The sequence below is a fragment of the Taeniopygia guttata genome, chromosome 5 (assembly GCF_048771995.1).
Source record: "Taeniopygia guttata chromosome 5, bTaeGut7.mat, whole genome shotgun sequence".
NCBI classification, from domain to species: domain Eukaryota; kingdom Metazoa; phylum Chordata; class Aves; order Passeriformes; family Estrildidae; genus Taeniopygia; species Taeniopygia guttata.
In genome coordinates, this window is record NC_133030.1 from 13,786,966 (window position 1) to 13,800,682 (window position 13,717).

General features: G+C 43.6%; 2 protein-coding genes across 2 annotated transcripts in view; one reads left to right on the forward strand and one right to left on the reverse strand.

The window, feature by feature from the left end:
* Nucleotides 1–4,974, reverse strand: part of IPO7 (importin 7) — a 34,578-nt gene extending 29,604 nt beyond the window's left edge. The window contains exon 1 of the mRNA XM_030273803.4: nucleotides 4,721–4,974. Within this exon, the coding sequence (XP_030129663.2) occupies nucleotides 4,721–4,960 (240 nt within the window). The 5' untranslated portion in view covers nucleotides 4,961–4,974. The remainder of the gene's footprint in view (nucleotides 1–4,720) is intronic.
* Nucleotides 4,975–4,995: 21 nt separating this feature from the next.
* LOC115495360 (uncharacterized) lies at nucleotides 4,996–13,434 on the forward strand. Its single transcript, XM_030273277.4, has 2 exons — nucleotides 4,996–5,447; nucleotides 13,292–13,434. The coding sequence occupies exons 1-2, from the start codon at nucleotides 4,996–4,998 to the stop codon at nucleotides 13,299–13,301; spliced, it is 462 nt and encodes a 153-aa protein (XP_030129137.4). The 3' UTR covers nucleotides 13,302–13,434.
* Nucleotides 13,435–13,717: the final 283 nt, after the last annotated feature.

Consider the following 13,717-nt stretch of genomic DNA (forward strand, 5'->3'; position numbering starts at 1 on the left):
CACCAGAGCTGCACAGTCCAAAAGAGGAACGAAGTTCAAAGTTAACATTGAAGACACCAGTTCATGGCATGTGAACTATGAATAGTTAATTACAACGTGGAAAAGCACTTTTCCTCCAGTAATGATACTCTCACTGCAGTAACTTAAATTAATCTTTAATTCTGGAATATTTATCTTTCACACAAAGCCTGTGTGCCTCTAAATCATAAAACCAAGTTTCATCTTGGGTAAAAAGACGAATTCTCCATGCATTCTTTTCAGACATCAGGAAGCTGACATACCATAACAAATACAGTACAATAGGCACCTCCTTTACTGTTGCCCAAAAAAGCAGAACAGATGAGCAACACTTACTAGATGCTGCTGAACTGGAACCCCAGGTTATTTATATAGCTATTCAAAGCAGCACACATGAATAAAGGCTAACATTTTTAAAATAAGGTAGATTTAAAAAGAGTAATTCAATGTTTCTCCTCCATTCCAGTATTGGGGAAAAAAATCTACATGCAATTTTTGATCTGGGCTATAGCAGGACTTGGGTGCATGCAACTATTACACTGAGATGAAACTGTTTTCTTATAGAAAGGTAAGGTCAGGAGTTGTAAGGCCACGCTGAATCAGCAAACTGCCCTGTAGCACTCTTTTAATTCTTTTTTAAGAACGCAGCAGGTGTGGAAGTCGTTCTGACCTCAGACTTTTTTGCAAGCCAGTTCTGCCACCTCTTATGCAGCTACAATGTATATGCAAACCTAGCTTAACGTCCACAAAAGATACACACACACTTACCAATTCCTGCAAACATCTCTGTCTGCTCCTTCCATCACTGCCTGCAAGTTTGGAGGACTATTTGCCCTACTGGCCGAGGAAAAAGCAATGTGCTCCTAGCAGAGGCTTGCTAGGCGCACACAGGAACTATTTGCTAAGTCATGAGAAAGTGACAAGTGGCCCTTTCTGCTCGGATTTTACCTAGTGCTTGCACCCAGAAGGGAACTTCTGCCCAGTGGAGTCAAGGCTCCCTCCGTTCCTTACCGCCCCCAAGGGAATTCCTGGTGTTGGACCAGCCTTGGCACATGCAATTTTAAACACCCAAAGCACCCCTCATCTAGCACGCAGCAGAATATACAGATGCAAGATGAGGGAAGTAACCAAGTACTTTGGGTAAAATGTCACACCAACAACTTCAAAAGAGACCCCATGATCTGGTAATCAAAGCCATGAAACTCATGCTCTGTTCTTTTTCTTACACCACAATACAGAGCTGTAGATGTTACACATGCAGACCATGTTAGAAAAGGTTAAAAAAAAATTCAAGCTGCAAGTAACACTACAAACACCTCACCCAAAGTATCCATAGCATTCCAGCACCTGAAAAATCCTGTCTGAAAGACTCCATGTCAGAAGCTTGCTTCTTCCCCTTTGACAACCTTCCACTCCTAAACTCTCAGTAGCAAGAGTCCAATCATTAAATGTAAGCATTCCATCCTTCTGACATTTGTAGCTATTAGGGAGGCAGTGAAAGGCACTGAACCAGGCCCTACTGCACTGTTAAATCAATGGTGATGGTGGCCAGCCAACAGGGATTCCTTTTATCCTTTCCCTGTCACTCACATGAGAACACAAAAAACCTTAAATGTAACTTCTGAAAGTCACTTCCCAGTAGAGTCTTGGGATGTCTTCCTAAACAAACTCTGCTGAGCTCTGACTTACAAAAAATTATGAGTTCAAGGGGATTGCATTTTTTCCCCCTAAACACTGTCAGACACAAATTGGATTGTTAGTCTAAAAAGATGTCTTACTAGCTCACAAACTGAGGTTAATCTCAGAGACTTACAAGACATATGTCACAGTAAAGTTATAAATTCCCTGAAATTACAAAGAAAAAACCTGCAAGGATAGTATTATCTAGCAACTGCACCTTTATAAATATGTTGATATTAAAAGATGAAACAACACTCTGTATTGTTTTCAGAATGTCATTCCATAGCTGCATAGTTAAAAATATCTATTTTCATCAGAATTTCTGAGAAACTCTTCATACATGAAGCACAAAGACTTTCAAAAGGCAGCAATGTCTTCCTGCTGCTTTCTAGTAGCTTAATTGAAGAGTCTGGTTCTAAATCCTGGTAAAACACAGCTTTCCCCTGCGAGACAGGGACAGAGATGGGTAAATACCTCAAGGCACCCCATCAGCTGAGAATTCTGAGACACAAGAGCCAGTGATCTCATTCCCTGTAACTTCTTTTCACAGTGAGAAAAGTAAAGACAAGGAGACTGAAATACTTGCTTTTTAACATTCTATCAACTCTGAAAGTTCTCATAGCCTTTGATGTGTGGGCAATATAACCTGATAAAACTTAGTGAAAGGCGAAATAAAGCATAGAATAATTCATGACTTAGCCAAGGTGAAAGGAAAAATAATAAAGCCAGGACAAATCAAGAATCATACACTCTAGTCCCCTTCTCCAGTCAAGAGAACTTTGCTGACTGATAGTATATGGTGAAGACATATCCAAATACTTGCTTAACTTTTAGCTACTTAGTATCTCTTGCACTAATCAGGAATATCAATTATTGACTGATGCACAGTCTTTTCTGCTAAGGTAAAATGACCATTCTGCTGAAAGCCAGTCTCAGCAGCTCAACAGAGGCACTTCTGACAAATTAAAGTAAACTGAAAGGTCAACTAAGGACAACTATTAAGCCATAAAAACACCTGTGCAGCCTGGCCATGTGCAAAAACAGTGTTCTCTGCTGTTGTGATCTCATATTCACAGAGAAAGAGACTCCTATACCCATAATTAAGTATTAACTGGTAACATAATTGTTCTGACATTCAAAAAATTCAGACCAGCATCCTGCAAGAAAACGTATAGCTGACTTCAATAAACCTAAGTAAAACCAAGACCATGCATGTGAAAAAAGCTGAATGTAAGTGCTTGCAGACTTCTGGTTTAGCACATATTTTTATCACAAAATATCTGTGAAAGATTAGTGATGCTCCATTTCCCACAACAAAGAATTTTTACACACTGGTTCAGTAATATCTGGTGCCTTTAAAGGGGCACAACTGTTCAGATTTTATGCCAATTTATCACTCGTGTAGTACATGTTGGACCATGGGGTTTTGATTCCAAAGCGAGAACAAAAGCCAGTGGCCAGTGAGCACAATCCTTCCTGCAAGAGTTTGCCATTTGCTGAAGACCCCAGCCGGCAGTGAACGTTAATTTCATGCACCTCCAGCAACTCAATACCTGCAGAAAAGAACTAAGATTTCAAGCAAGTTACTATATATAAATATTGACATCCATTGAACATGAAAAAAAATGCATTTTGGGGCCAGCTTAAAATTTCATAGCTATTACTGTCTTTATAGGGCATCACATTTTTTGCATTTTTTATTTAAATAACAAAAGACTAACATACTTTTTAACAGAGCGCATGGAAAAGACAGGCAATTACTTCATACAAGTGTCAATTAGTCATTGAATAGTTCTAGAGCTACCTATTTCAAAGGTACCTAATATTTACTTGCCAATCACTTATTAAATAACATAGAAGAATCACTTTTTAATTTTCTGAAAAGCTATACCTTTAGTTTTTGAGATTTTCTCCACTGTCAGCAGAACATTTGGCCCTCCTTTATCTAAGCTCTGCTGAACATCTGTTGCATTATATGAGTGTTGTCAGGCCCGAAGTCTGCTTAAGAGCAACAAGGAAAAATGTTTGTGGAAAAAGCCAACTAAAGGCACCACAAGAGCTGCCACGCAGGCTTATCCTTCACCTCCTCCATCAAGACATCCTCTTTTCTCTGGGTCAAACACTAAAACACTTTTGTTCTCCAAATGTCTACAAGTCCCGTGGCTGTGTGTCATCAATAAAGTTTTCATCTACCGGGTGAGGTTAAGCAGAATAAAAATACAATCCTCTTCCAAAACCGAAGTCCCTGGAACTAGGAGCTGCTGGGATTTTACATCCGAGTGTGGCAGGCGAGTGCAGCGCTCGGATGACACACCTGGGCTGGGAACCCTGTCTGCCCCCGTCCCTTGGACACGTGTCCGTACCCACCCAGGGCGCACACTCACCTACCCCGGCAGCCCCGCTGCACCCGGAGCGCACGGGTTTGGAGCACCGAACACCGCCAGGCTGCCAGATCTGAGTCTCAGCTCAGCCCAGGCCATCAGATTTGATTCTGAGCTCAGCCCAGGCCACTCTTACAGGCTGAACTGCTTGCGAAGCGATGGGGCTCTTCCACCTCCTTCCCCGCCGACAAATCAGCGCTTCCAACACCCAGACACTGATGTCGCTTAAATGGTCGCGGGCAGGGCTGTGTCCAGCCGGAGCCACCGAGGGCCTGCACAAGGGCGGTTTTAAACCCCGCTCCGCGGATCGCCCTTTCCCGGCCGAGCACGGAGACAATGGAGGTAATTTGTTACCGCCGAGAGAGGCACGGGGGCCTCGGCCGCGTTCTGCCGCTGCCCCCCGCCCGAGCAGCCCCGCCCGGGCCGGCCCGGCCCCGCTGCCATGTGCGGGGACAATGCAACGCCGGGCCCGGCCTGCGGCCGGCGGGACGCGGCCGGCGGGAAGGGGCCGCGGCGGCGGGCGGACGGGCCGAGGAGCCGGGGGGACCGCTCCGCCCCCGCCCCGCTCCCCCTCCCACGGGCCGGCCTCGGCCCCGCTCCCCGGCGCCGCGGCCCCGGCCCAGGCCCGGCGGCGCCCTCACCTCGTTGAGCTGTCGCTCGGCGGCTTCGCGCAGCGCCGGGTCCATGGTGCCGCGCAGGGCCTCGATGATGCCGCTGGGGTCCATGGCGGAGGCAGCGCGGAGGGCAGGGGCCGGGGCCGCGCCGAGCGCACATGGACCCGCCGCCTCCAGCGGCCGCCGGCGCGAAAGGAAGGGAGAGCGCCAAGAGCCCGGATAGAGCTGCCCCCGCCGCCGACGGGAGCAGCGCCCCTTCCGCCGCATGGCCCGCCCCGCCCCGCCGCGGGGCGCCGCGGGAGATGCAGTCCGGCCGCACCGGCACCGGGGAGATGCGGCCGGGCAGCGGCACCGGGGAGATGCGCTCGGGGCGCGGCCGGGCACCGGCACCGGGGAGACGCGCTCGGGGCGCGGCCGGGCAGCGGCACCGGGGAGATGCGCTCGGGGCGCGGCCGGGCACCGGCACCGGGGAGACGCGCTCGGGGCGCGGCCGGGCAGCGGCACCGGGGAGACGCGGGCCCGGCGATCTCGGCCCGCAGCAGCCGCCTCAGCAGGCGCGGCCCCGCTCGAACGGCCCCGTCACGGGAGCCGCGGTCCGGCAGCGCCCGCTCCGTTCCGCTCCGAAACGAACTCCTCGGCCACGCCACCGTTGTGAGGGATCCGCTGTTTTAGCGAGAATCCCTCCCTTGAAAATCCCTCCCGCATCCGCGCCTCACTTTCGGAGAGGCTCGTGTGGCTCGGCGAGGAAGGAGGGGTGCGTGGGGCCAAGGGTTTGCTTTGTCACGGGCATGGGGTGCTGCCGTGCTGGGCTTAGGGCGGTGGGGGAAAAGAGGAGAACAAAGATCCTGAAGATGTGTCAAAGCTTTGTCAGAAAATCAATACAAGCGAAGCTGTCGCTCGTAAAAGGTTAGGAAATGTGTCTGCTGAGGGAGCTGGGGGTGTTCGGCCTGGAGAGAAGGAGGCTCGGGCGCGGCCTCATGGCTCTCCATGACTCCCTGAACGGCTGCAGCCCGCTTGCTGCTGTGCCGGCAGAGGATCCGAAGAAATGGCCTTAAGATGAGACGGGAAATTCAGATTAGATGCTAGAAAAAGTTTTCACTGATGGGGTGGTCAGTCAATGGAATGGGTTCTTGCCCAGGTTCAAGAGGCATCTGAAACTGGTGCTGGGAGATGTGGGTTACTGGGTTAGGGGTTACAGGGGCAGTGCTGGGTTAGGTTTTGGACAGGATGATCCTGAAAGTCTCTTCCAACCATGACAGTTCCATGATTCAATGATTCTGGAGGCCTTGGCTCAGTCACAGAGTCATAACTGAGCTGCTTAACTCGGTCCTCTCTAAGTCACTTCATCCTACGAGCATTTGAGCACTGAAGTACTTTCACTTCCATGAGTAGTCACGATAAAATGAGCAATGCTATTTATAAGTTAGTGAGTTGTAAAAGTTAATTGGCACTATACAGTCATTCACTGTCATGCCTTCATTTGGGGGATGGCATGCAGTGATGTACTTGAAATTTTGGGAGATATTTTAATTGAATTGGATTTACTGGTTTTATCAGACCATCAAGAAAAAAGTTTCAGAAACACCTCATCCTGGAATGACTCTGAAATGAAAGCACATATCAAAGAGAAAAGCAGAAATGCAAATGCAGAAAATAACAAAATTTAAAAGTGATACAATTTAGAAAGTTGATAAAGTGCACTCTCTTTGCAGTTAAACAGTTTCAGGAAATCTAGGTTTATCAAGACGGTCTTTGCATGTATGGAACAGCATAACAGATTTGCTTTTGTATATAATTTTCCCAAATTAGTGATTTTTCTGTGACTGTCACTGGACTAAAACCTGGGTTTGTCAATTTCTCATGCTACTGGTTTGCTGTTGGGGTTTTTTTACATAATGCTAAAAATGATTTATACTATGTAGTCTTTTCTTATTGCAAGTGTGAAAATGAGCAACTAGTTTATGAAACTAAACTGTGAAGCAGCAATGAATGTCTGCCTTTCTAAGTAAGCACAGGAGACGTATGGGCCCAGATGACCAAGTGGCAATGTGGCATAATTTGGGACATGATGTCATATGCTGTTCTTTTATGAGTTGCCCAGATCTGCAGTCATACTCCAATTCTAGATGTTGCACAAAATGTTAAAAAAAAAAAAAAAGTGAACTACTGTAGATTCAATACCATTACAAAATGCTGCAACAAAGTCTTTTCCCTGCTTTCGTGTCACAACACAGATAACAAGATCAAATCTCAATGCTCTTTGTAACAAAGCAGCAAAGCAATCATGCCCCCAGCCAGGGTGCTAAGCTAATCCAACAACTTATGAAACAGAATATATCTTCTCTAAAAATAAAAATAAGTACTTCAAAGGGCAGAGGACTCGTGACGTGCTGGTTGTGCATAATGCTCTGTGTCAGAGGTACAGATGTGAAATGCTGCAAAGACAAGCACAATGGGATGGGAACCATCATCAGCAAAGGTGCTGTGCCTCTGGAAACTTGTGCCAGAGCTGCTCCTGTTTAGATATGAAAGGGAGGAGGACAAAAAAAAAAAGTTGTACAAAAGAATGTGTAAGCAATTGTCCACCCTGAGTACTCTGAAAAAGAAAACCTTGTGTGTCCAGGAATGTTTGCATTGTCCAGGACCGTTTGTACTGTTTGTACTCGCACTTTGCTTACCCAGAAGTAATAACAACAGCTAACTTCTCAGCAGGATTCATTGTATAAATGACTCACAGAAAACAATAAATGCAGGATTCAGTCAAGATGGACATTTCATGTCCACAGGAAGCCAAATTTAGAGGAAACATCTATGAGGTTAAAGTAGAATTTCTCTCAAATCTGAACTATTTGCTGGTGGATTACATTTGCTGTGGGTAGTTTACTGTTAGAGAGAGATAAAATAGTAAAGCTGGATGAAAACTGACACACCACCAATTTGAGTGGAGCAGCCTAAGAGAAGGCAAATTACTTCAAATTACAAAGGACTGGTGAGCTGTGGTATCCTTAGCATTGAAATTTTGATTAAATAAATATACCCACTTCCATCAGATACTTTCTTTAAACAGTATTAGCAGGACAAAAGAGAGTGGAATTGGTTATACTGTTTTGAAATGAAAGCTCAATGAAAACTTTAAGCCCACCCATCACAGCACAGCAATTAGTGAGGACTTTGGCCAAACCTGTTTAGCAAACAAAGGGGACATGAATCAATATGTTGCAAGACGCAACCAGATGAGTTGATAGAAAAATTTAATTTTGAAGTCAAATTTCAAATCACAAGAGTTAACATTGGAAAGAAGTATGTCCTTTAGCCAGATAAGCCTCATCAAATTCTTGTTCTCAGAAGAGAACAAAAAGAAGTGTACGTGCTGCAGGGATTAGCTGCCCAGAAGTGTTCTCTGTTGTGCAGGCATGTTTATAGACAACCTCAGGCTGCTGTGGGAGAGCAGAGCCTCTCAAATTATCTCAGAAAGGACAATGTGGTATTGCACAGGCCTCAAATATTGGATGCAAATCAGTCTGAATTACTCCTGAAGATAAACATGCTCTCCTAGCCTGTCTGTCTTGGGGTTTGCAGTCATGTGTACTTTCCCTGGAAAGCTGGAGCAATAACAAAGGCAATGTGTCAGCTTTAATAAAGTAATGTGCTCCTTGGAGCTGACTGTGGAGCACTGCTTAGCCTGTGTGCCTTTAAGATCACCATGTTTGGGTGCATTTTCCAGATGTTGCTAAAGAATTCTGCATAAATTTTTATCCTATCTACATATTCAAAAAAAAAAAAAGAAAAAAAAGCAAACCAACAAACCCAAAGACAGTAACTGATAAATTCTGCTATCAGCTGTTCTGTGCTGGAACAGATTTGACAGCAGCCAAATTAACTCCAACTATGCAGAGCATATTCCTGCATCAACAGCATTCCAAATGTCAACCCAGGATTTGGAAAAAAAATACTTGCACATGAAGGTACTTAACCAGTCCTACAGATCCAAAGGGATTTTGGACAGAAATGAGTGGATGAATCACCAGCACCCAAAGGTATTGTGAAACCACTTTTGCTAAATCAAAGATGGCAATGGGAAGAAAAAAGTATGCACAGAAATATTGTGCTGATAGGCAAAGTTTGGAAAGAATTATTAATCTTTTTTAAAAATCTGAAATGGGGTTAAAATATGAAACTACTAAATGAAACATGCTAGTCAATGTATTTTGGTGTCAAATCATCAAACAAAAGTGTTTGAGGAGTTCTCTGGTTTGGCTGGGGAAAGGGTACAAAATTAGTAACTTTCTTTGCTTCAAAGTATCATAGTAGGCTATGACCCTGAGCACACACTGAAGGGATTGAGGACTGGCTAAATTGCAATTCTCAGTTAAAAGGTGATAAGTGAAGAGTGATTATTTAAAGGGCCAATTTTCTACTGGCTTTCTATTGATACCACTAGCAGACTCTATTTGGTACTTTAGGCAGTTTTGAAATAAATACAAAAATCACTGCAGATCATTGTGAGACTGGCATAAGATTAGCAAAACAATCCTATGTGAATGGGACGAGTGTAACTTGAAAAAGAAACAGAAATGCACTTTAACACAGCCAAATGTGAAGTTACATATAGAAGAACAGAAGATGAAAGATTGGAAGGATCATCAGGGATACCATGGGCGTGCAGGTTGGCATGAGCTCCCATCAGGATATTGTGGCAAAACCGTAATTTTTGAGTTGAAAACAGATATATGAAGAGGGGGAGTGGGAAGTGGTTTGTCTCTCTGGTGGGGAGAAAGGGATGTTCCATTGCCAGAGAAAAACACCACCATTTATTGTCTTCAAGTATTTACAAATTGTAATGCATGAAATATCCCCAAAAGTTTGAGATGAAGAGTTTATTCTCCTCATCTGTATGAGACCTACTTGAAATGTCCAGTTAGGTTTAAGACAAAAGATGTGAGGAGTCTTGGTTGCTGTTTGTCCCTACAATTGTGCTGTGGTGAACCAGAGATTTGGCAGGCAGTAAGGGTGGTTCCTTGCAGAGTCCCTGATCCGGGGCTGGCTCTAGCCATGGGAGCAGGATGCCATTGCATGCCCAGCTCATGGTTTCACAGCTCCCTTTAATCTCCTTTAGTCAGCTAGGAGTTGGCTTTACCCCTGAGAAGAACTTTGCTGTAATTTCTTCAGCGTTTTTTCATATACTCCTTTGTGCAGCCGTGAGTTCAATATTTGCTTCACCCCACCAGAAACCCCAGGAGCCGTCCCCACCCCCTCCAGCCAGATGGAGCAGGATGCTCCAAGGCTGGAGCAGATGCTAAACCCAATATCCAAACAGGTTTCCCAGGGGACAGATGCTGAAAACAAGATTGGGCCATTAGCTGGTGGAAGTGTCTGCAAGTGGAACAGTAGGAGTAGCAACACAGAAGCAGCAAAGAAACAGTTGCTATAATAGAGCCAGAGTTATTATGGTCCTGAGTAAATGTCAAGGAGATAGAGCTTTCTTAGAGCTTTAGATCAATAGCTTATTTAAAAAAATTAAAAACACCCCAGCAAACTAACAAAATCAGGAAATAAAAAAATCTCTGATGTGTGATTCTTCTGAGATCAGAAAAACTGGACATCTTATTAATGAACATCTCTTCAAAGATGCAGGAGTCCCTCATCAATTCTTAATTTTATCAGTTAACTCTGGACAGCAAGGTGAGGAAAAAGAGAAAGATCAGGAAGACAATAGTGGGTACTGAACATCTCTTTAGTGAATGAAGCTGTAAGAGGAACAAATGTCTAGCAGGTGAAACTAGAGAGTCACTGAAGAAAATTCCCCGTGGCACTAATTGGTACTTTCTTTTCTCCAAGTGATCCTGGGTGCAGTTCTGCAAGATATGTTTGACTGAAAACACAATCTGTGCTTCAGTCAAACCAACAAGATTAGGGCTTTAATAAAAAGCATGCATAAAACTTGAGCAGGATGTTGGACTAGACAATGTGATGATGAACTGCGCAGTATTTTGGATTTTGCTGTTTGCTGTCAGCTTAGCTCTATCTGCTCCTGCAGGCTTGGAAGTGCAGCTAAGCCAGCCCAGAGCCTGCTCCAGGCCCTGTGTGACAGACAGAGGAGCAGGAGTGTCTGTGACCTGCGGCACTTTCACCTCCTCCTCCTCCCTCCTGCTCTGTTTTCCACCCTGTGTATTTGTATTTCACATCCCTGGGGGATAATGGCACTTACAGAGCTGCAGGATGGTGGATTGGTGACACCCTGGAGAGTTAAGCAGCAGACAGCAACTGGTATTTGTGGCATTAAGATGACACTCACAGTTCAGGCTTTTTTTCACACTTTTGATACAGTTGCACAGGCACGGAAGATCCAAAGGCATCAGTGGAATTGGTTATACTGTTTTGAGATGAAAACTCTGTGCTGAGGATCACAGAATTACAGTGTGACCTCAGAATAATGCCTGTGATCATGGTGTTCTCCAACAATAAATCTTTAAATGCATTATGGGAGTTGGTTTATTTTGTTTTTGTGAGGAAACAAGAAAGTCCTTTTCTTACTGTTCCTTAAATAGGACGGCAAGCTTATTTATTTTTTTATGATTGCTCAAATGGACAGCTGTGAATCCAATGTAATGTTGACTTTACATTTTGAGGAAGCAAATTGAAAGAAAAGTATAAGGGGTGTTTATCTATGAATTTGTGTTCAAGCAGATGTTGATTTTTAAAACACAAGCTTTCTAATGCAGTTTTTGCAGCCAAGATGCAACAATAAACTGGAATTGTTCAGAAAAAACTGTGCAAATATTCAAGCTATGGAACAGGCAAAAATTTCCAGAACTTCCAAAGAGTTAAAAAGAATATTTAAGCTATAACTTTAATTGTATAATTAAATATGTGTGTGAGGCTTATGCAAGCTATAGGTATGTTTATCAAGCTATAATATTTCATTCTATTTAATAAGACATAGAGTTCTGTTTAGAATAAGTTTAGTTTTTATAATCATATCCTGTTTCCATTTAGATTAATTCAATAACGAGTACAGTAGAACAGGACCAGGATTTTAGTATATTAAAAATGTATTCTGAATAAATTCTCAGCACCTAGGGAGAGCTTTTCATATGCAAGGGACTACAGACACACATTAAGAATTTCAATAATGCAGCAGCACAGCATTCAGTGTGTGAACTCATGGCAGTCACACAGCTCCAGGCTGTCCCCTCCAGGACACACCTGTGTTTGGGAAGTGCGCCAGGCTCCTCAGGAGCCTGTGAGACATTTCAGATCAGTAAAAATTATTGACCTCTGGTGATGACCACAGCCTTAACTGTAGATTTGGGGTTTATTATAAATTTATTATAAAAAACTCCACATTTTGGTTGTGCTGGCATGGTACATTATTCCTTTTTCTTACTTTTCCATCTTTTCAAACTTGAGGAGACAAAGCAAAGTACTCAAAGAGTAAAGTTTCTGGATTTCTGCAGGGGGAGCAGGGAGATAGAAAAGGAGTTTTTTATGCAGGAAAAGTGCAAAACCACTTTGGTGGCTTTGCAGAATATACAGCTGAGGTAATCACAGCTGTGTTAGCAGAAGAGGTGAAGAATTGGAGCTACAGGGCCAAGTGTGTTTCTTGTGTCTGGCTGCAGAGAGGAGACTGACTGAGGCAGGGTGAATTCTCTGTGTGCTCCAGAGGAAGCTCAGGAAGGGCAGGCATAAAAGAAAGACCCAGAGGCACACAAGGAAGTGCTCACAGCTCACTGGGAGAAAAACTGAGATGAGGTACAGAGTTTGTGAGCAGCAAATAAGCCAGCAAGTTTATGTAAAATTACTAAAATAAACATGCTTTCCTGTTTGATTCCTGATTTATTAAGTGAATCATAGCTTTTGATACATACTTAACAAAATAAATAACATTTCATAAAATTACCTTACTTTTCATGAAATTACTTTGCTATTAGAAATATTCCTATAAATCATAAGCCTTAGCTGCTTATGTTAAAGGAGTCAAAAATAACAGATTTGACAAACATGGAGATATCCTAGATAAAACAAAGATAAATAACAGAATTTTAGTGTATTAAAAATACATTTTTGTAAAACAAAATTATCTTAATTTTCTATTACTTGTATTTAGGAGGTTATAAAGTTAGCACTTTTATTGGGACACTCATAGTTTTTATTCCTTGCAAAGCTATAGAATTCATTATTGCTGTCCAAAAGGGTTTAATATGTTTTCTATTCAGTTATATTGTTTTAAATGCCAGTATTTTCTAATGTAACTAAAGCAGTCATAATGCTGGAATGTGCAAACATGGGACTTATGCTGACCTTTGTGTAAATTGCTAAAGAAATACAGATATGAAAACAAGGGATGAAGTTGCTAATACCCCGGCTGTGCACAGTCTGTGTCTCCTGGTGACTGTGGGTGCACCACTAATTGTTTATGTAGAGCAACAGGTGGAACAGCAGGAGCAGCTGCTCACAAATCCCCATTCCTGTGGCTTCCAGGCTCTTGGGAGCCAACAGCTGCATTCAAATTCCAGTACCTGCAGCAGCAAGGCAAGGCAAGAAACATATTGCCAGTGCCCATGTCTTTGTCTGAACAAGCCTCTGTGTCTTTTCCAGGTTTTTGTGAAGTGACAAGGTGGAAAGTGCTCACCCCTCGTTTCACCTTTGGAAAGCACATGAATGATGCATGCAGGACAACATCATGTTCCCAGGACAGCAGGGAGCTGTGTCAGCTTCCTCTGGGTGCTCCTCATAATCTTTGGCCTCTGCTTGCCAGCATCCCTCTGTTCCACTGCTGGCCTTTCCTGAGCTGAAAGGATTCCTCACTTCAGAATGTTAAATTAATTTTCATTCATGTTTCTGTTGGGTTGACAAGGTAAAATAATCAATTGCTATGACTAAATCAAGGTTAGAGTTTATTAAAGCAATTGGGTGGTATTGTATTGCCCATACAACAAGGAATTCCACACAAAACTCAAACATGCTGGTTCAGCTTCAGTAAGGATTTCTACAGCATAATGGCACACCAGCTGCTTGTGGTTA

What these genes read in the sequence shown, in the direction of transcription:
- LOC115495360 (XM_030273277.4), top strand. Translation starts at nt 4,996, where the DNA reads ATGCAGTCCGGCCGCACCGGCACCGGGGAGATGCGGCCGGGCAGCGGC.